The sequence below is a fragment of the Halictus rubicundus genome, chromosome 18 (genome assembly GCF_050948215.1).
Source record: "Halictus rubicundus isolate RS-2024b chromosome 18, iyHalRubi1_principal, whole genome shotgun sequence".
NCBI classification, from domain to species: Eukaryota; Metazoa; Arthropoda; class Insecta; order Hymenoptera; family Halictidae; genus Halictus; species Halictus rubicundus.
This window is the reverse complement of record NC_135166.1, coordinates 304,849-324,520: the sequence shown is the minus strand read 5'-3', so window position 1 is coordinate 324,520 and position 19,672 is coordinate 304,849. Positions and strand designations below refer to the sequence as shown.

The following is a 19,672-nucleotide window of genomic DNA, read 5'->3' as shown; positions in this document are numbered from 1 at the left end:
GAGCCGGCGCGACGATCTCTTTACAGCACCGGCAAATCTGTTTCTTGCAACTACACGACCACGCTGTCCTATCGAACTCGAAATCTCGACGGTTAGCGTGTCTAGCAGGTATCGAAAGCGTTATGGAATCCTTTAACAAGCTCCATTTAACACTAGGCTTAAACACATAATCCGGAAACTGATATTTTCATACCATCATAAACTGTTATTTTATTTCGAATTCAGTGTTCTATAACATAACAACAACAGTGGAACTTCCACAGACAAAAGTCCACCCAGAAACAACGAAATAACGATAATATAGGTATTAACATTGTAAATTATACTTTTCAGAAGGTAAGTAGACACGACTGTCTTTTCTAATGCTTGTGACCGCCATGACCTCCACCGGAGTGGTCGTTTCCTCCATAATTGTGAACCTCGGCGAAAAATCCACCATGAGGGTCAGAGTGATATTTCACGCTCCTCGTGTTGCCGCCGGGCTCGTGGATATGATACTCCCCTTCCACCTTTTTCCCTGGAATTTTCCGAAAACGTAAGTTTGTGTCAAAGCCTAAACATTGGGACTACGGGAGTGTCAATGGTGGGGATAGGCGAGACTTCCTGCGAGGCACAGTACATTTTGCCTAGAGACTTCAAAGTATCAAAAAATTCGCGAAAAGTGGAAACATCCGCGCGGACGTAGAGGAGGAAAATGTCTCCGCGCTTCCACGAATTTCCCGGTATAAAAATAGCAAAGTTAGCGCGCCGAAAGATCGTCGACAGGCGAATTTGCTAGTTCTAATTAAGAGCAAGGCCGGCCGTCCAATTAGTTCGAGATTCTAATTAAGAGCACGAGATCGAGTCTCGGAAGACTTTCTTGCCGGTGCTCCATCAATGCTCCTAACCCGGTGCGTACCGTCGCGATGCTCCTTCTGTGCGTGATAATCCTTCGTGTGTTTATCATCGACACCGTAAGCATAATGATACTTTGGATGGGCCACAAAATCATGATTAACGTGTCCGTGTTTGTCTTTCCAGGAAACCTCTTGGTGATGGCCAGACACTGGTCCGGAAAAATGGTGGTAAGAGTACGCGTGACCGCCACCATGACCACTTTTCCCGTGTCCACCACCGTGGCCGCCATCTCCATGACCTCCGCCATGTCCTGTTCTCTCTACGCTGCCGGATTGATCCTCATCTGGATCGAAACAAAAATTGTAAAAGTTATCGAAACCACTCTTGTTCCCCTATCTTCGTTGCGTGTTTCTCTAACGCTACCTTACCTTCGAGATAGGATGAAAGACCATGAACGACGGTGATCGAAATCAAGGCAAGGATGATCGCTTTCTGAAACGATGAGAGATCAGAGGTCGAGTTCCCTGGGAAAATCGGTAACGCGACAGAAATTCGTTTGAGGCGGCAGAAAATTGCTAAGGGAGAGCCATTATTTTTCGGCGAATAGGGGAATTCGGGTGCTAGGCGGAAACGGACGTCCCCGCCAGTCGCATAAAGACCTCTGAAACACGCCGCGCTCTTACTTTATGGTCACGACTTTGTAATACTTTGCCGCGGTACCCGTGATCCATTTTGCGAAGGCCGGTCCGCTCTTTGAACCGATGCGCGCAGCTAGGAATTCGAACGATCGCGATCGATCGGATCAAACAAAAATTTCGAAATTACTGCCATAACAGGACGATCCCGTTTCAAACTCGGACGAAATTGACGCTTACCTCGACCAGCGCCATGTTGTTTCCTCCGTGGGACCGACGACGGACGAACTGCCCTAACCGTTCGCGAAAATCCCGTTTTATAGGAACGACACCGGGCCGCGAAAGGACCGGCTCTCGTTACAGCATTAATTTGTTTTTCGTAGCTTGTCGTTGGACGAGATAGAGCGGGGGAGAGAGCCAATCGTTTCTTTAATAGCTCGACGTAATGGCTCCAGTTTTCGTCACAGACCGACACCGGCTGGCATTGTTGTCGTAGCGTGACGAAAAACGGGACGGGAAAAAATACATGTTACAAAATATCAGGCCACGAAATCATTGGTATCCGAATTTAACGATCGCTTCTCAAACACGCGGAATCAACCTGCGCCGCCCGGAATGAAACTGAAATTGAATTTTAACGTGGCCTCGAGCGAACGGCAATTTTAATTTCAAGTAGTACTCGTAACTATCCGCGGGGCCTCGACGGCGTACACACGCGAGAACGCATTATCCCCGATGCTTTAGTAGTTTTAATCAGCCCGGAAACCCGCGATAATTCCAAAATTATAGGGCTACAATTATTCTCGGCCTGCCGGGCCGGGCCGGGCCGGGCCCGCCCGATTCCATTAAAGAAACGGTCCTATCATATATTCGATCGGCGAACGCAAATTGGACTGTCGTGATTAATGAGCAATAAATTGCGCATTTTCGACGATAGAGCGAACGAGTGTCAATATGTCGGTTGAATGGCCGCATCCCAGCGTGGCAATACAGTTTATTGTTGAATTTATTGCATTTCCGCGAACCGCCCGGCCTGCATGATACATTCATTCTCGGCTGAATTGTAATCTATCGATTCGTCGGAAAGTCAAATAGTCTGCCGCGCGAGCCCCGCCCCACAGTGGGACGATCCTATTGTAATGTTGGACATTAGGACGAAGGAGCGATCCAAAAATCAGGGGTTCTTTCGCCCCATTTCTGTCCCCCGAATTTAGCTCGAATTTTTGCGCCAACTGGTAATCAAAATATCGTAGTCACGTCGTTGTAATCAAAATATATGTATAGCTATATGAGAAAAACAAAACATCGGTAACCTTGAAACCTCGAAGAAATGTTAGACACGCCAAAGAAACAGACGGAATTATTCATTCCCTCTCGACGAAATTGGGACGTATTGGCGTGACCGCTCGTCGCGAGTCTGCGATTATGCTAGTACGGTTTTTCTGACTCGGTGACTCCTCCCGCGGCTACTTTTTACTCATGACGAAACTATTGGAAAAAGATTATGCACGGTCCGGTGGGTAATTAGAAAAGGTTTTACGCAACGACGACGTCGAAGTGTTAATACTTCCGGGCCCGCGAATATTTCGTTGCCGCTCGGGTCTTGCGGCGCGGCGGTTCGTTAATGACGTGGAAATTCTGCGACAACCGATCTCGTCTGGCGAAGAAACTGCCAGAACGACCGTAGGTATCGTTCTCTAAAGTGCTGTTTGCGGGCTATTAAGGTGGAATTTGTTTAATTTACGGTTCATTTGGATCGCGAATTCGCCGGGAGTGGCGGTCGGCGAACCACTCGAATCGTGTTAATCGAACGTCCACTCTATATTAACAAATCAAATTGAACCGAAGGTACGGTGGACGAGCATCGAATTTGAAATATATCGTTCGTGGCCGCCCGAACCCGGTATTGTTTGCATAGCGCGCGAGTTGCGGAGGGAAACGCGCGATCCAGACATCAGCGAATTATCCGCGGAACTCGCGATAGAAACCACCGAAATTAATATGAACGGGGTGCGGAATGGCTGTTACGCGAGCACGAAGGCCGTCGCGAAGCATAAACTGCGTTAACCTGCGTTGCGCGAACCTGCCAGAGTTTACAGACATGTTCTCGGGGAAGCCGTTCGAAAGAAAGACACCACAATCTTAATTAGAATTCTTTAGTGAGAGTTATATTAATTACAAAACTGTACAGATTCTTAGCACCTGGAAGCTTCTAGCCGCATCAGCTTTACGAGCGAAGCTATTCAGGACGAAGTCGCGGTAAACGACACAGTCTTAATGGTCTCGTGGAGGCCCCGTATCGTTCATCGACTCGTACAGACGAGGATTAATTAACACAAAGTTAACAAGGCTCCATTAGTCTTACAAAGTATTACTGGCTGTCATGTAACCGAACACGCTATCAATTAAGTGTTGCGTGGAACGCTACATGTGCTGGCAACATCGTTGGCAAGCGGTTCATCGGCAGAAGAGCCGCGATTTCGCTGCCATGTCGTAGGAGCCACGTGGACAGGCGGATGTTAACGCTGGAATCAACGAGTTCTGGACCGAATGAGTTGACACAGGAGCCGTCCAGGTCCCTTCCGACGAAAATATCCCAGATTCCACATCGGACCTATCAAAGCATCGTATACGTTCAACTCGTTAAAGCCTAAACTAAACAGGTGGAAGCTTATCTGTATCGGTGAATGTAACCGGTGAAATGCTATTACACGGAGAGAAATGGATGAAGGAGCCACGAATGCCAATTACAGACGGAACGAGAGTTCCGCTGCCATTCAAACCGTATCGCGAAAACGTACTCGCCACGAATTATGTACTATGCCGGGGAGAACCGTCCGTGAAATACTGTTTGAAGTCTTACGTCTTGAGAACGGGCGCGCTATAAAGAATAAGAGGATTCACGGGCGGCGGTTTAAGAAGAACGACGTCGACTCCCGAGGACTGAAGCTCGCTTTTTAATGCCTCCGCAGCACCTTCCACGGCCTTCCGGGATGCACTGTACGCCACCAGACCTGTCCCGGCTTTGGTGCCGTAGCTGGTCGCGGAATCTCCCAAAAGAACGATGCGACCTTTAACATAAATGTTCCTTACAGCGCACACCACCACCCTGTACACCGTAAAACAGAGTCTAAACAGTATTTATCGTGCTCGACGTCGCGTCGCGTCGCATCGCGTCGTATCGCGTCGTTCCAGCGATATCGCTTAGGTTGTTGCTCCTTTCGAGTATTCGGGTTTCGAGCTTTGAAAAAATCAATTTTCCCCGTTATTTTCTTTGAGCGTAAACGCTCTTAAACATGTTTACCGTAATACATAATTTTCCTTTTTCTATGCGGAAGCAACAAAAATATATTCCATATAAAATTTGGAACAATTCTTTTCTTCGTTTTTTCCTGCTTAAGTTCGATGCAACATTTTCATTTTTAAGTTGTAAGACGGTAAGTTCAGTTTAAGCAAAGAGGTGAACACGTCGATGAAATTTCTTATGGCAACGGACTTATGTAAAACAGACCTCTTTTCGCGCGCAACAGAGGAATGAAAACCCTGGCAGTCCTGAGCGGTGCAACCAAGTTGTGTCGCAACATGGATTCCCACGCGGAACTCGGCTGCCTCTCGATAACACCAGGAAGAGCCTGACCGCCGGTGTGCACGACTGCCCAGAGACCTGTAATTAAGTACAGTTGAAACTTTGGTGTACCTTAAGCGGTCGCTTCCGAAGGACGCGCCAGACGCGGCGAAGATGGAAGTTCGCATCGCCGAGTGCGCGTCTCTTAACGAGTTGACGTGAACCAGGAATTCGTAAACGGTTTCTCCATTTCTTCTTAACGTTCCGAAATGAGCGATCACTTTCATTGTTCCCTGACACGTTCCCTTCGTCGCCCTTAACGCGTCGACAGTCGCTTTGGCCAGCCGTTAGCCATATCTTGAAAATAGCCCTTAAAGTGGGGGTTCGAAGACCTTTCACACTCATTTTAGTAACAACTATGTGAATCCTTGAAGCATATAGCCAACGTGTTAATCTTCCACGTAGATATCGCGGTAGAGAACGCGTTTCAGAAAGAGGTGAATTGGAGAGGCTAAAAGAAACGAAAAAGTTTCAAGAAAAAGAAAAACGAGGGGGAAGGAATGAAGAAAAATTTCGATTAAACTGCGCCGGGTGTAATTTACAGCCGATCGGAACAGACCCGCTTTGCCCCGTACAGGATCGACGACGGTGCACGGAGGAAATCGATAAAAGCAAATGCATTGCATTCGACGATCGGTTATCAGACCCCTTCCCGCGGAATTGTTCGTTTTAACCGAACAATTTCCAGGGAGCCGATGGTATTTTACATCCGTGAATCTTTGCGGCCTTCGCGTCTCGGAACTCCATTCCGAACTCTCTCCTCTCTCTCTCTCTCTCTCTCTCTCTCTCTCTCTCTCTCTCTCTCTCTCTCTCTCTCTCACTCTCTCCCTCCATTTCTCTCTATCATGCTTTTCTCTTATTCGCCCCCCCCTTTCCTCGCGTTCTATTTATACGGACCGATAAAACTCGGCGGGTATTATATCTCGAAGCGTACCACTCGGCGAAATCATCGGGGAACAATTATTGGCCCCGTGTCTACATTAACGATCGCATCTCGGAACACGACTCTCGCCGTCAACGGGAGATTTTCCCAAAGATCGCCTTCTTCCGGCAGAGAACTCTGCGGATCCTCCGCCTAATTAACGAAATAATACAATTTTCGGATCGAAATGGCTAACCCCCTGCCGATCCGTTGACTGATAGGAACGGGAGAACTTTCGAAAACGAAACTCGAAGATCTCGCGAAACTTAATTAACGTTCCCTCGCAGTACCGTGATTTTTCGTTAATTAAGCAACCCGTCGCAGACACCAGCAGCTACTCGTTAAGCTCCCTTCAATCTTTTTACATGGATCGGATTACGGCTTTGTAGGTTGACACATTAAGTTTAAATAATGCTATGGCGATTCTTTGAAGAGATTGAATAGCTTGAATAGATTTTGTGGAAGTTTAGCAGTTTCGAAGGGGAACTCTGTTCGATGAGATGCGTTTTTCGAATTAGGAATTGCAGTAATAAGAAGGAAGCTTTCTCAATGATTTGCACTTGAATGTTATACAATTAACGGCTGACAGGATTTCTTCGTGCACGGTGGTTCGCTCCGTGAGTGATTTTCGACGAGGAACGATAAAGAGCAAGAGACCGTGAAAGGAACAAGCGTGGCTCGAATGATTTCGAACGAAACACGATCGCGTCTGTTCTCCGTCACACCGTGATCATAATTTTCTGGCCGTGATATTGCGGCTGATCGTTACGGGGCTGACCGGTTAAGCCCGGTGCGTCGGCAATCGAATTTAATTACTCGAGCGCGAATGTATACGAGCTCGAGCGTGTGAAAACAAGCGGATCGCGCGAGGCGGAGCGCAGCGCATCGGAGCGTGTTCAATCTTCGCCATTCGGGTGCGCATTAAATCGACAATTGCTTGCCGTCTTCGCCGGCCGGAAGTTTCGCTCTAACTGCGTCCAAACAAGCCCGTAAACTGTCCTCCCTCGTCGGGTCCAGCTCCAATGGCACGATTTGCCCGCGAGCATGTACTTCCGGATCCTGCGGATTCCCTTGCGTACCGTCCACCGTGTCCTCGTCCCTGTCCTTCTGCAGTTCCATCGCGCGCAAGATCTTGATCGATGGTGAACTGCCAGAGGGATCAAGCAGACCGGCGAACACCTATCAACAGCAAACGCCACCGTTCTCATACTGATTTCAATGGTTATTCGCCATCTCTCTCTTTTCCTTCAGGGGAAATAAGTGATTCTTCAGAATTTTTTTCAGATTAACTATTCACCTTTTGGAAATATAAACAGATAGTCTTTAAGTGCAAAAGGTTTTTTTTTTTACTTCAATTCTTCTTATTAGTTGTTGGGCATTAGCACATTGGTCTCTTAGAATCTCTTTGTCTGTTTTGCTTTTTTTTCAGTTATTTCCATTATGTAATACGGAATTTTGTATCACGGAAAATATTAAGCTTAAAAGTAGAAGAGATTTCAACTATGTATCGCCCGTATGCAACCGTTCTTTGACGCGCAAGGGTGTTCAATTTCATAAAATATCGAGTTTCTTGAGAGCCAGTAGTCCGAGTCAAAGCACCATTTACCGCTGTTCGCGCACAAGAACGTAACTTTAATCATTGCCTCGGTATAACCTAATTAATAAGTCAGCGCGCTGGCGAGAGATATAATATCTCTTTAATGTCTCGGTAAATCAATTTCGACGATGGGTTCGGTGATTTGTAGTTTACCCAATACTGTTACTATGAAATCAAGCGAACCTGAAGATCGAAAATTCCAAAGATTCTCAAAAAAAGTCCAATGTGTACACTATAATAAAACATTATAAGGCGAAGTTTCAAGTTTTAAAATAATATTTGAAAGTAGTACAAACAACGTAAAACAATATCTGATATTTTTGCCGCGTAGAATGGGAATTTGTCCCAGTTCGCGTGGTGTCGCGGGTTGTAACGGTAGAACGATTACCTTATAGCCGACTTCGTAGAGTGCAAGGGCGATTTGCAAGCCCACGCAGGTATCGCAGCTGGTAACGAGCACGTGGCGTTTGTTACGGGACTCGTACTCGTCGGTGGCGTTCCTCGATTGCCGCATCAAATAGGCCAACAGAGCGGCGACAATCGAACAGAGAGCCAATATTTGTAGGGCCAAAATGGCCCCGGTCTCGGCGTCCATCCTCTCGGGGCGATATTCAATCTGCAAAGCAGAAGTTACGTCTCAATTACGCCGCAATTCAAGCCCGGGTCATACGGGCCCTTCCACTTCCGCAATGCGCCGGGAATAGTTTCTCATCGGCCGTTATGGCGCAGCTAAATTTCACGTCGAAGTTTCCGCGCACCGATACTTACACGTACACACGCGCATAGTCGGCCACACCGTTTCCTACGGCCGGGTTATGCCCGCTCGCCGGACACTCGTGCCGTTAAGTCTGTGTCCCCTCCAAAACACTCACGATCCAAGGACAAATATCGCGACGAAAATTACCTTCCGGTTTCCACGTTGTTCCGCTGGACGGAATTCGTTCGTTCGGCCAATCGACGACGCCGAGCCGGCGCCCCGGTCTACTTTAATCGTTCCCCTTCGCAGGATTGCCCCCAATCGGTCCCGACAATCGTATTCTAGCGAACGGTCGCGAGTTTCGCAATGTCTGTGTAATTTTGCGAATCGAGGCTCTCCGCGAGCCCGTTGTTTTCACGGTTTCGTGGACCCCGAAACTAACGACGCCCCATGCAAATTGCGACTATCTTTCTCGCAACGAAAGCCTTTCTACGCCTGTTTCTCCACGGTTGGTAAAAAAGATTCTCGGTGCAACCTTCTTAATGGAGTCACTTTTAAAAGTGGACCGAGCTGGTCCGAGCTTTTCCAAGAAAGAAAACCGCAGAATATTAGCGTTTTTCAACAACAAACGTTTTTCCCCATCAACTGGTAAACTAATTCTCCTAACGCCTCGAAAACCACAAACCGTTTGAGTTTCGAAGAATTGTTCTACTTCAAAGGGTGCGTGGTTTTTTGACTGACTGTATCTTTTCGATGGTAGCTTCCGTTGTAGTTAGCGTTGCAGCCGAACCGTGAATTTCACTTAATAGGATGAACTGTATATTCGATACGGTTTGAAACATGAAAATAATGGTCGAAATGATTAGATGCTTCAGCTGTATCTGCTTGGTATGCCATTAGCATTCGTTCTTGCGAGCTCCTGAATTAAAGCGTAACAGGCTCCGTTCGTTAATTTTGACTTCGGTAAGATAAATATCGCGCGAGTTGCATATAAACCGTTAAAACCGTCGGAAGAGTAAACGTGTGCAAGATTACCGATTCGAAGAGCAGCACGGCGGAAAAGTGATTAAAGGTTACCGAAGCTGTCGATCAATCGGGTTACCTCGCTGTTGCCGGCAATATTTCCATCGGCAATATCCGAGTATTCGGCAGTATTCGCTGTGCGTCCACCGATACAATGGAATTACCAACAATGTTTTCATCGGAACGGAGTTTCGGACGCGCTGCGTGTTCACCGGAGAACGGTTGCAAAGGATGATACTGCGAAACCGTGAAAGTACACAGGATTCGCTGCTTTTAATTATTCAGCCGACCAATTGGAACTCTCTTTCGATTGGTAAGCAATTAGGAAGGTTCATAGTTTCATGAAAATGTAGTCGAGTTCTCCTTGAACTTGGAACGTTCGGTGTGGCGGTTCGGAGAAGGGAAGTAACAAGTAACGTGGGTCCGTTGGATTGCAATCAAACAATTATCGACGAACTCAAGATAAGCCTGGATAATTGAGCTGCGAATCAAAGGGGACTGTCCGTACCCTGATTGCGGAGACCACTCGTCAACGTCCTTCTGCGATGGATCTACGCTATCGCCGCGCCCCGGTGCTGTTTGTACCAATGTTTTCGGTGGATGCACGCAACCCGTATAAATCCGCCGCGGAGCGTGATTCCGTACACGAATGTCGCTGACAGCCGATCGATCGATAATGATTCCATAAGGCATAGTATATTTAACTGGGCAATTGTTGAGCCCCGGGCGGTACAACAAATCAAGTATCTTTATTGCCAACGGATCCGCATTATTTTCTCGGATAAAGGATCGCGGAACGTCCGGACGTGTTCATCGATTACCAACGGCCAGTGAAAAGTGAAATGATATTCTATCCGTAGACCATAAATCCGCCGCTTTTCTCTAAGATCTCGTTCCCCGAACCATTTCCCATCAAATTCTTCCGATCGGGAATTTTAACGTCGCGAAGCACAATGGTTCGGATTCGTCAAAATGTGGCCAAATATATCCTTGCTGTTTTAGCCATAGTTTGGTGATTTGTTGTTGTAACTTTTTAAAAAACGACGACAAACGACACAGTCGAATTTATTTGTCCCTTTCGAGCAATCCCTGTGCGTTCGACACTCTGAAATTGAGCTTGTTAACAAGCACGCCCGTCCGCGAATGATAACATTTTTCCTTTTTTTTCCGAAAATTAAATTGGAAACGTTTCGGGCGAAAGTTTTCTCTGTTGCGCGACGGATGCCGGCAAAGCTTTCCGACGCGGTGTAATGACAGAACGCAGATTTCCACTTGAAAACCCGCCGGGAACCGGAGCACGACATTTCCGAGTCAAAATATTTCCCCTACGTCATCGTGCGTCCGGGAAAAAAACAGTGAAACAAAGACACGAATTTTCAATAAACTCGGGACGCACTTCAGCGAAAACGGGACGGACAAAATTGCGTTGCGAATATGAACATTGCATTTGGAACGCATAAATTTCGCCATCAATGAGACGCCTTTGATGTACAGACCAAAATTGTCGATTTACTTCCGGCACGCTAGTGCAGTTGAAATTTAATCATTTCATGCAGACCTCGATTTTGTTTTTATATTCAACAATCGTACCACTCAAAGACGAAAATCTAACAAAGCATTTGCCATCGCTTTCGAAATATTTTCGCATTCATCTCGTTTCGAGGAAAAATAAATTTAACACTGGGCTAAAATAACGGACTATCTGAAATATTTTGACGTTTACGTGGAAGTCTTTTAATAATGAAGGACCTAAGTATAGCATATCGCTTTTAGTACTCAATTATATCTGATTACAATTTTAAAAAGGTCTCGCTATAAATAGTACTGCTTCGTTTTAAAGACGTCGAAATAATTAGCATCGCGTGATACGGTCGTCTAAAAAGAGAATTTTCCATCGCAAACTCGGTATATCGGATCTGGTAGACACGTTAACGAATAAATAATACTTTGTTCTTTACGTTCGAGGAAATACTGCAAACACGTTTCCTACCACTGTTACCCCGATGTAACGTTTTTTCATATAGTACCTCCTTTACAGTTTAAGGGTTAAAGAAGCGATCGTCTATTTAAAAGCGCGACAACGGGAAAAGGCATTCGAAAACGGGATATTCCGGACGGGTGAAAAATGCCTGTTTATACCGGTTGTGACGCTCGCATCTGGCTAATCGATTCAGCACATTAACGAAAACGTGATCCGAGCTACATATTAAACCGGCGAGCGTCGGGAGCGATTTTCACCGGCTCGGGCGGCGCGGGCGGCGCGTCGGCGGCGTGACACGTCCGGGAACGGATTGCGTTCGATTTTGCAAATCGGTGCAGAATTCGTGACGACGAGCGTCGGCTGGCCGCGGTGAAACAAGAGCGGCCTCCGGCTGCCACGCCTCGCTGAGTTCAGGTATACACTTTAGAAAGGCGAGGCACATCGACGAGAGCTAGAACCTTTCCAACGCCCTTCACTTTCCGCGAGAAAAACGGAATCCGCGATGCGTTCCGCCGATGCCTTCGCGTCTCCGCCAATTGAATCATCGATCCGCGATCGGGTTCCGATGTCGGATTGCTGGGATTCCAACCGAGCAGACGCCAGTTACCTTCGGCGCACGGACAATCGAAATTAAACACGGTCTTAACGAAACGAAACATTTTTTTACACAACAAGTAGGTTATCAGTCAATTCTAATAATAATACTAATAGGTTATTAGTATTAACTATTTTCGAATGCACCGCTCGTGCATTTAACAGTGGGAACAGGAACAAGTGTTCCTTGAAAGTAATCGTTCAACGCCGTCACGATTTTCTTGAAACGACCGGAATTGCTCGGCGCGGCGCAACGCGGCGCGACGCGACGAGCGCAATTGAATTAAACGCGGATCGATTCGCATGTCAGCGGAGCCCCGACGCGTCGGATATACATTCGCGAAAATGAACCGAGAGTTCGAATTCTTTTTCTCTCTGGGTCGCGTGAAAATCTCCTGTTTCCGGCCGCGACTGTCCGCGCACGCGTCGATCCAACGAGCTATAGTTGGCGAACACGCCGGAAGTGAGAGTTAGCCACCGCTCGAGCCACCCTGCGCCGCTGTTCTCGACGATGGCCTCCGATTTCAAACGATATACGATATTTTCAACAGCTGCTGGGTCGAATTATTCGATCAAATCCATTGGGTTTACCCATGGCGTATTATGTTTTTGACATCTGAGAATACGACGCGAACACCATCGGCGAAATTACCGAGTTCTAAATCGTTCTACGGTAGTCGGGATCGAGTGACGACCACCATTTTGCGTTTTCAACGGCAATCAGACCTTTGCTCACGTTTGTAGTGGTTTTGCAGCACTTAGAAGTGAACCACTGGAGAGGATAAAAACGCGGGAAACATTTAGATTACTTGAATGCTACAACACTCTTCCGCCATTATGCGCCGTTCTCGTTTATACGATAAGGACGCTGGATGTTGCACGAATGTAAAAGAAATCGATGCTTTTATCGAACAAGGTCCTGTATCAAGTGCCATCCGGATTTAAGGGAACTCCCCCTGTACGTATAAAGTTGCAAAAGGTAATAAAGAGAGCGGTGGTACCCAATGAAAATTGAATTTCAGGTTGCCTAGAGATTAAAAATTTCAACCTGTACGGTTGCACCTGTACGCCAACGGCAGTCGCCGCCGAGCAATGGAAACGCAGGTAACCTCGGACGAACAAGTGCTCGCCTCGATTGCGTGCCAAATCATCGCGGCTAACTTTCTCTGGAATGCAGGCGCGGAAAGAAACCGAACCGAAAGACAGGTGCCACGAAATTATGGGAGGCTTATCTGGAATCTCGCGAACGGCTCGGCAATTTTTCTGTAATGAGAATCTCGGTGAAAAGTAGACGAGATTTCGTTTTTCGTCGAATCTCCCTTTTTCATCGCCAACGATCGCTGGGCATGAGACCGATGAAATTGTCGGTGGTAATTGGCCGAGTCCTGTGTTCGTTGGCTTAGGTATCGGAACGCGTCTAGATCGTTCGCCGATACCGGGGGATACCTCGCTCGAAATTTGTATCGGCACGATCGGCTTGCACAAAAAAAGGGAAAGCGAGCCTTGTTATTTTACGCGGCCGTGGCCGCACGATTACGAGAAACTGCATCGCAAATAACCCGGTACGAGCCGCGGAGTTTTCGTCGAAATAGGCTTTATTTGCACCGCGAGATTCGGCAGACGGTAAATACCCGCGAATTTATCCGACACGAACAAAACCGCACGGATTACGATTAATATTGATACATCCTTGCTCCGTGATTCCAGCCGAGCGGGACGGCGCGCGGCGTGGTAAAAGGCGAGTCGCTTTGACATTTATTCGCCAACTGGTTCGCTCCGTAAACCCGTAAAAGACTTTCCCTCGATGGCGTTCACCTACGTGCAAGTAAACAACTACGTGCAAAGAATGCACGGTGCGTATATTAACGATCAAAAGAAATAAAACGACAATTTTCGTCGAAGATCGAGTCACAACAGTGTAATTACATTTTGGAAGTTCCATGCCACGCGTGCACTTTCAAATCGAGACGATTCAATTACTCTATCAGTACCTAAGTGTCAACATTTGAAGCATTGACCACCGTTAGCTTAAATTGAATTCCACATGTAGTAAACGCTTCACCTGCAAACCGAAGTTTCAACATATCGTATTTCAACCGAACATGGAAAAGATCCAAAAGTAAAAGTCAAGGTACAGCATCGTGTAAATGGCAAACCTTTCGTTCGGTGGTATAAGGTATTGGCTAACGCCTAGTTTCTCAACGCTCTTCAGAACTTCAGTGTCCAGTTAGCTTATTTTCTTTACTTTCACTCTGGCTTTTTAAGATTCGAAAACCACACGCATAACTGCACTCAGGACTAAAAAAAATGCTAGTAATTTTTAATGGATATTGGTAGCCAAAATAATTTTAATCGTTCATCGTGGTTATCCTTAATTAAAATTCCGTCGATTAAATGTATTAACTCCTGTAACAGAAAATTTAAATGTCTAGTAACAAGCTTTTGCTTGGTGTCAGTGAGTCAACGTGTAGAGGTTGGCGATTTGCACGCGTTTCCCGCGCAAAGTCGCAGTCTTGGTTGGTTCGCGTAACGGAGGCCGCGGATTGCGACTCCATGCTAATAAGCAGCTATGTCGTCTCTATTAATCGCGGCGCTATGCCGACGCGACGCGTCGCGTGCACCGACTGGAATGCTAGGAGTGAAACGGATTACACGTGCAAGCGTTCGCCGGCGACATTGTGCGCGCATCAACGCCGAGGATGGGCCCGGGCCTCCTTTCGAGTGCACGGTATGCACGGCCGAGTCACGTTTCGCGGTCGGGTTATCGAATTGCGGGACTTTATACGGCCGTGCTAATTCCAACAGGAACATGCAAGTATCGATCCACCGGGCCCTGCCGTTTCCGAATCTTGCGGAACGTCTCCTCCGCCGAGTTAGAACATTGCAGGGCTCCGCCGCACTGGCCCGAGCGTTTACGCTCGCAGAACGACGAATCGCGACCGTGATTTTCATCGGGCGATTCAAATTATGGATAATTATTATGTAGCTTGTAATTATTATGTAGTTTTCTCCCAAAAGAAAGGGGACACAAAATGTGGCGCAAATGCGAGAATGTGTACGGAAACGTCTGCAATGATTATTAGTATTTGCTAATCGGCGCATTCCGTTGATGCAATTCTGCATGCCGAAGCGAAGTGAGAAATGCGAGGTCAAATCGACTATATAATACCCCGATAGTGGGTCACGGTTCTAGACCCGCAGCGATCAACGATCGAGGTTCGCAGCTAATTTCTCGCCGAACCAAATCGATTCGGAATTTCTGGAAAAGAAGAGGCGTGCGCTAGCGAATCCCTACCAGAGAGTAGGAGGCGAACTACTAACGAAACGTTACTGTACATTGACGCTTGTACACCGACGGGAATTTATCGGCGGGCATTCCTTCGGTGTAGCATTTGGAATCTAGATGAATGTAGACCGGTAACCGCTGAATGTCCGACACGATTCGACTGGTGTTCGCTATCGTTTGGTACATGGAAACGCGTTTCCAATAGCAGAAGCCGTTCTGTAATTTATACACATCGCGGCTCTACGGGTTCCCGCTATTTTTACGTGGGCGCGTGTTATCCCGCTAGAGAATTAACCGAGGCCGCGCTCGGATCGTTGAGAGAGAGAGAGAGAGAGAGAGAGAGAGAGAGAGAGAGAGAGAGAGAGAGAGAGAGAGAGAGAGAGAACCAGGAAGGCCGGCTCGCGATTTAACGGAGCTCGCTGGTCATCCACGCGGTTCTTTTCTCTATAATCGTAAGAATTATTAGCCGTGGAGGGCTCGCAGCGCGCCATGGATCGTGTACACACCGCGATAAATCGGTGCTGCGGTTGCTCGCTTCTAGATGCTCGTCCCAAGAGCAGGCAAACAGGCAACGGTACATACTCACCGTTGACCGCGAGTGACCGTGTGCAAAAGATAAACACTGGACGTGCGATTGTTGCTTGCATAACAGTAACCGGGACGACGGCGCACTGTGTCGCCACGATCTTCAAAAAGGCGGACTCACCACTTTCGTTTGCACCAATCGTCGCTACATGACAGGGCGAAACACCTTCCGAACCACAACACCAGATTCTGTATTTTTAGGTGTTCCTTTGAAATCGAACATTATTCCCGTTACCAATTGATCAAAGGTAGGGCAAAGTGGCAATACAAATTTACAGAAAATCCGAAACACTACTCCGAAAAGCAAAACCAAATTTGAAAATCAGGTGAGACACCCTGTATATGTGGCCGGAGAAGAAAAAAGGTTAGGTACGGCTGTGCGTTAAGTAATATCGCGAGGGTGCCGCCGGGTTTTGTATGTATGTATGTATGTAAAAGCGGCTGCGACGAAAATGGAATGGATTAGAGTGTTAGAGTTTACGGTTGCGTAACCCGGGCGGGCTGACACGGGCGCCGATTTCGTCCGGATTACGCAAACGATCGCGCAGATCCGATTTGACCAGTTCGCCACCCCGTGGGCAACCAGTTCGCACGCGGGTTCCCAGTCACGGACTGCGATACGAGCCTAGAAAGTTTCGGGCCGAGCACTTTTCCCGCCGCTGGCTGGCCGGCTGAGAACGCTCAGAACGACACGCTCGTCCAGGAATGCGAACCGCGACGGAATTACGTGCCATTGTAGTTTCTCCGGTGTCGATAAAGCCCGCCGCGCCATGGTGGTCGTTCCCGTTGCTGTCGTTGTTGTCATAAAACATTACTCGACCGTCGACCGTGTTTGGGTTTTCACGATCGCTTTGAAACACGATCGTTTTCGAGCCTCGCGCGACCAACAGCGAGCCCGTAAGATTTCGCGAAAGTAATTCCCCGCCGTATCGCACGAACGGCTTCTTTGTTTCGATTAGCTGTTAAACGAGGATCGTCGCTTCCGCTTCGAAACCGTCGATTATCGCTGTTGGCGGACCGTGTCAACGGAACGAAACTGCTCGGTGGGAAGCATCGATCGATGGGGCCCCGGGTAATGCCTCGTTGCGATCGCGTTCTTTCTATCATTTTCATATTCGATACGGTTCGTTTCTAGTAATCACCAGGTTTTATCAAAATATTTGCCAATTGAAATCCTTGGAAATATTCGAATATGATTTTTACACCGAACACACAAATGTTGCAATCAAACCTGTTTGTCGATTCGTGCTCCTTCGTTAACACGTTAAATGTCACGCCGGTCGCGCATGGGTGGCACGAATTTTTCACCAGATTTACGAATTTATTTTCAAAAGAGTCGAAGTAATTGTACTCGTTACGTTGAGTTGGAACTTTTTCACGCTAGAACCACCGAGCCCCAAACACGGCTTACACATATTCGGCATCGTACGATTTTTATGGTAATACGTACTCGAGTAAAAAAGTATATTAACAAATTTAGGTTAGGTTGCTGACACAGGACTGCGGAACGTCGCAAAATCATTGACAATAGCCAATGCCGTTTTTCGAAGCGTTCGAAAAAGCCGGCGCAGAAACTCTCTATGTACAGTCCGCTTTCGAAAGCGGTGCGTTAATTGCGGATCGACTACGTCCAAGTAATCGCTGGTTTCGAGATGATCGTTTGCTATTCATGTATCTGCGTGTAATGTAATCTTTTCTACGCGTCACGCGCCACTTGTCTCATTAATTCATGCTCTACTTCGCGTGTAATTAACTTGTCGGTGGTGATAGTTAAGAGGACGAGGTTCGATCGAGATTGATCGTGAAACGTCTGTGAAGATGTTGATTCGAACGATCCTGATCGCGCTCGTTGACAATATTGTCGGTTCGATGAACGTTTCGATTAGCAGCGAATTATCACGAGCGCTTGCGCTTGTCGATCACCTCGCGCGAAACTGGCCTGAACTGGCGACGACGCGACGCGCGACCGAGAGTTTCGTCGTGTTCTGAGAATTTTCTGGCGGGAATATCATGTCAACGAGAGAAGACGTGGGCGTAGAGGAACAAGCAATTGTGACAAGTAAACGAACGTTTTTCCGGGCGTTAACGACCGGCTCGTAAAGAGACGACCCCGGGGTTGACGGTAACAGGTACTCGACGGGTAGTTGCTACTCACCGGAATTTGACCGTAGGACCTGGGGGGTCGTCGTCGGGGTCAAGTAGTTACGGCACTTCGGTATTCGGCCGGTGGTCCGTTGCCCTTCTAGTTCGCAAGAAAATTCGGTGCACTCGAAAGCGGCACGGAGCCGAGAAAACGGCGGTTTTACGAGCACTCGAAAGTCGCAGGCGAACGGCAGGCGGCGACGCGTGTTTCTACGGCACAACTGGCTTTCGAGAATTCCCGCTTGGAATGCCCACGAGGACGAACGGTATAAGATGCTTCGGCTTCGACGCTGGCTGCCTCGGCAAATGGAAAAGGCACGGCCGAAGCATCTTCGCCGCGCCTACAATTACCAGCTCGACTCCGTCGCTCCCGCGGCCGCACTTCGCCGCTTCGCGAGCTCTCCGCACGTTAACGCTTTTAAAAAATTCCAGACTGTCTAATTACACGTTTATTTGTGGCTGATTCCATCTCGCGAGTCGAACCTCCAGCTGCTTATCCATGCGCCAGCGAATTCCTGCGTTTCACTCTTTCGAAACCCGCGGATTCGCGCCGGCCGTCGAAAACGGGCCTTTTAAACGCTTACAGTTACTCGTAAAATTGAGCGTACACAACGTTTGTTTGTTTGAAGATTTTTCATTTTTCTAGTACTCTACACGCGGACTATTTGTGTAAAATTAACTATTCATTGAAAAGAGAAATTTTAATCGTAGGATATCACTTTGACAGGTCTGCATCCGATGGAAAGTTAAATATGTTCTTCGAAATCCAATATTCCGATTCTTTATTCGGCAATCGATAGTTACCCAAAGTATCAACCGGTTGTCGATGGTATGAGAAATTCGTGGCTGAAGATGAAAGCCAATATGGATTGAAAAATCTATCAGCTCCAAACCCTAAAATTTTTGCCACGCTAGCATAAAAAGTTTGTTAATAAAAATATATATATATATGTAGTGGCGTACAAATGTATTTGTACATGGGAATGATATTTACTCGATATTTCCCTTAAAATTTCGTCGTTTATTCTCATTTATATTTAAAGCAACAGAAATGTTCTCGCAAGTCTTTTCGTTCATAATCTATGCCCATCATTTCTCGGTACACAAATTGCTTTTGCAAAGATGTGCACTGTATACGTGTATATATTTAAAATTAATCACGTTGCTACCCGGCAAATGCAAATGGAAGCTTCCACGGTAACAGAATTATTATAAAGTCGATGTAATTCAGTAGTGTCGGTATTTTCCGGGCTGGAGAGCGAGAGGAATGATAAACTTGAAGGTATTTCTTAGCTTCTACGCTAATGTAAAATATAGCCCGGGAAACATTTGTCCCGGTTACGGCGGAATATGAACACCCGTAATAAATGTTCTAAATCTACGGGCAAGATGGTTTTACCAGTCCGCGGGAGAAAAAAAATTAATTTTAATTTGCTTAAGAGTACGGCCACGCTCGCCAGACGGTATTTCTCATCGCGCGCATCCCATTCGTGCGAAGATATACCGCGCAATTCTCCATTTGCGAACGAACATAAGGCAGCAACGTCACGATAGGATTTCTGAAAACTCATTCCTCGCAATCAATTTTACCTGGCGAGCAAGCAAAAGGAGCCGGACCAACGGGCCTCTTAACGAGAACCGTCCGAGGGACTCGGAATTACGTAAATCGAAGAAGCTTATTTCTAATCCGCCCCTGTCCCTTTTACACCGAAACGGTTCTCCGGATTTCGGTCGTTTATTTTTGTGGC

General features: G+C 47.1%; 2 protein-coding genes across 3 annotated transcripts; both read right to left on the bottom strand.

The window, feature by feature from the left end:
- Positions 1 to 215: 215 nt before the first annotated feature.
- On the bottom strand, positions 216 to 2,569 carry Cpr11 (cuticular protein 11). The gene is made up of 4 exons (XM_076803223.1): positions 1,713 to 2,569; positions 1,266 to 1,329; positions 899 to 1,180; positions 216 to 517 (listed from the first exon to the last, which is right to left on the bottom strand). The coding sequence occupies exons 1-4, from the start codon at positions 1,725 to 1,727 to the stop codon at positions 360 to 362; spliced, it is 519 nt and encodes a 172-aa protein (XP_076659338.1). The 5' UTR covers positions 1,728 to 2,569; the 3' UTR covers positions 216 to 359.
- A 1,045-nt stretch (positions 2,570 to 3,614) lies between these two features.
- On the bottom strand, positions 3,615 to 18,275 carry LOC143363027 (uncharacterized). Of its 2 annotated transcripts, none has more exons than XM_076803606.1 (6): positions 17,938 to 18,275; positions 8,005 to 8,232; positions 6,961 to 7,198; positions 4,984 to 5,136; positions 4,336 to 4,543; positions 3,615 to 4,086 (listed from the first exon to the last, which is right to left on the bottom strand). In XM_076803606.1, exons 2-6 carry the CDS (start codon positions 8,209 to 8,211, stop codon positions 3,930 to 3,932), a joined length of 963 nt encoding a protein of 320 aa, XP_076659721.1. In that variant the 5' UTR covers positions 8,212 to 8,232; positions 17,938 to 18,275; the 3' UTR covers positions 3,615 to 3,929. The 2 variants fall into 2 exon arrangements, with proteins under 2 accessions (XP_076659721.1, XP_076659722.1); XM_076803607.1 differs by lacking the exon at positions 17,938 to 18,275 and adding an exon at positions 8,385 to 8,482.
- Between the last annotated feature and the right edge of the window lie 1,397 nt (positions 18,276 to 19,672).

Coding starts and splice junctions, on each gene's coding strand:
- Cpr11 (XM_076803223.1), bottom strand. Junction 1,181..1,265: donor TCTTTCATCCTATCTCGAAG/GTAAGGTAGCGT, acceptor GTTTCGATCCAG/ATGAGGATCAATCCGGCAGC. Junction 518..898: donor ACAGAAGGAGCATCGCGACG/GTACGCACCGGG, acceptor GGAAAATTCCAG/GGAAAAAGGTGGAAGGGGAG.
- LOC143363027 (XM_076803606.1), bottom strand. CDS start 8,211: ATGGACGCCGAGACCGGGGCCATTTTGGCCCTACAAATATTGGCTCTC. Junction 5,137..6,960: donor ACTTCCGGCCGGCGAAGACG/GCAAGCAATTGT, acceptor ACTTAATTACAG/GTCTCTGGGCAGTCGTGCAC. Junction 4,544..4,983: donor TCTGTTGCGCGCGAAAAGAG/GTCTGTTTTACA, acceptor TTTATGTTAAAG/GTCGCATCGTTCTTTTGGGA.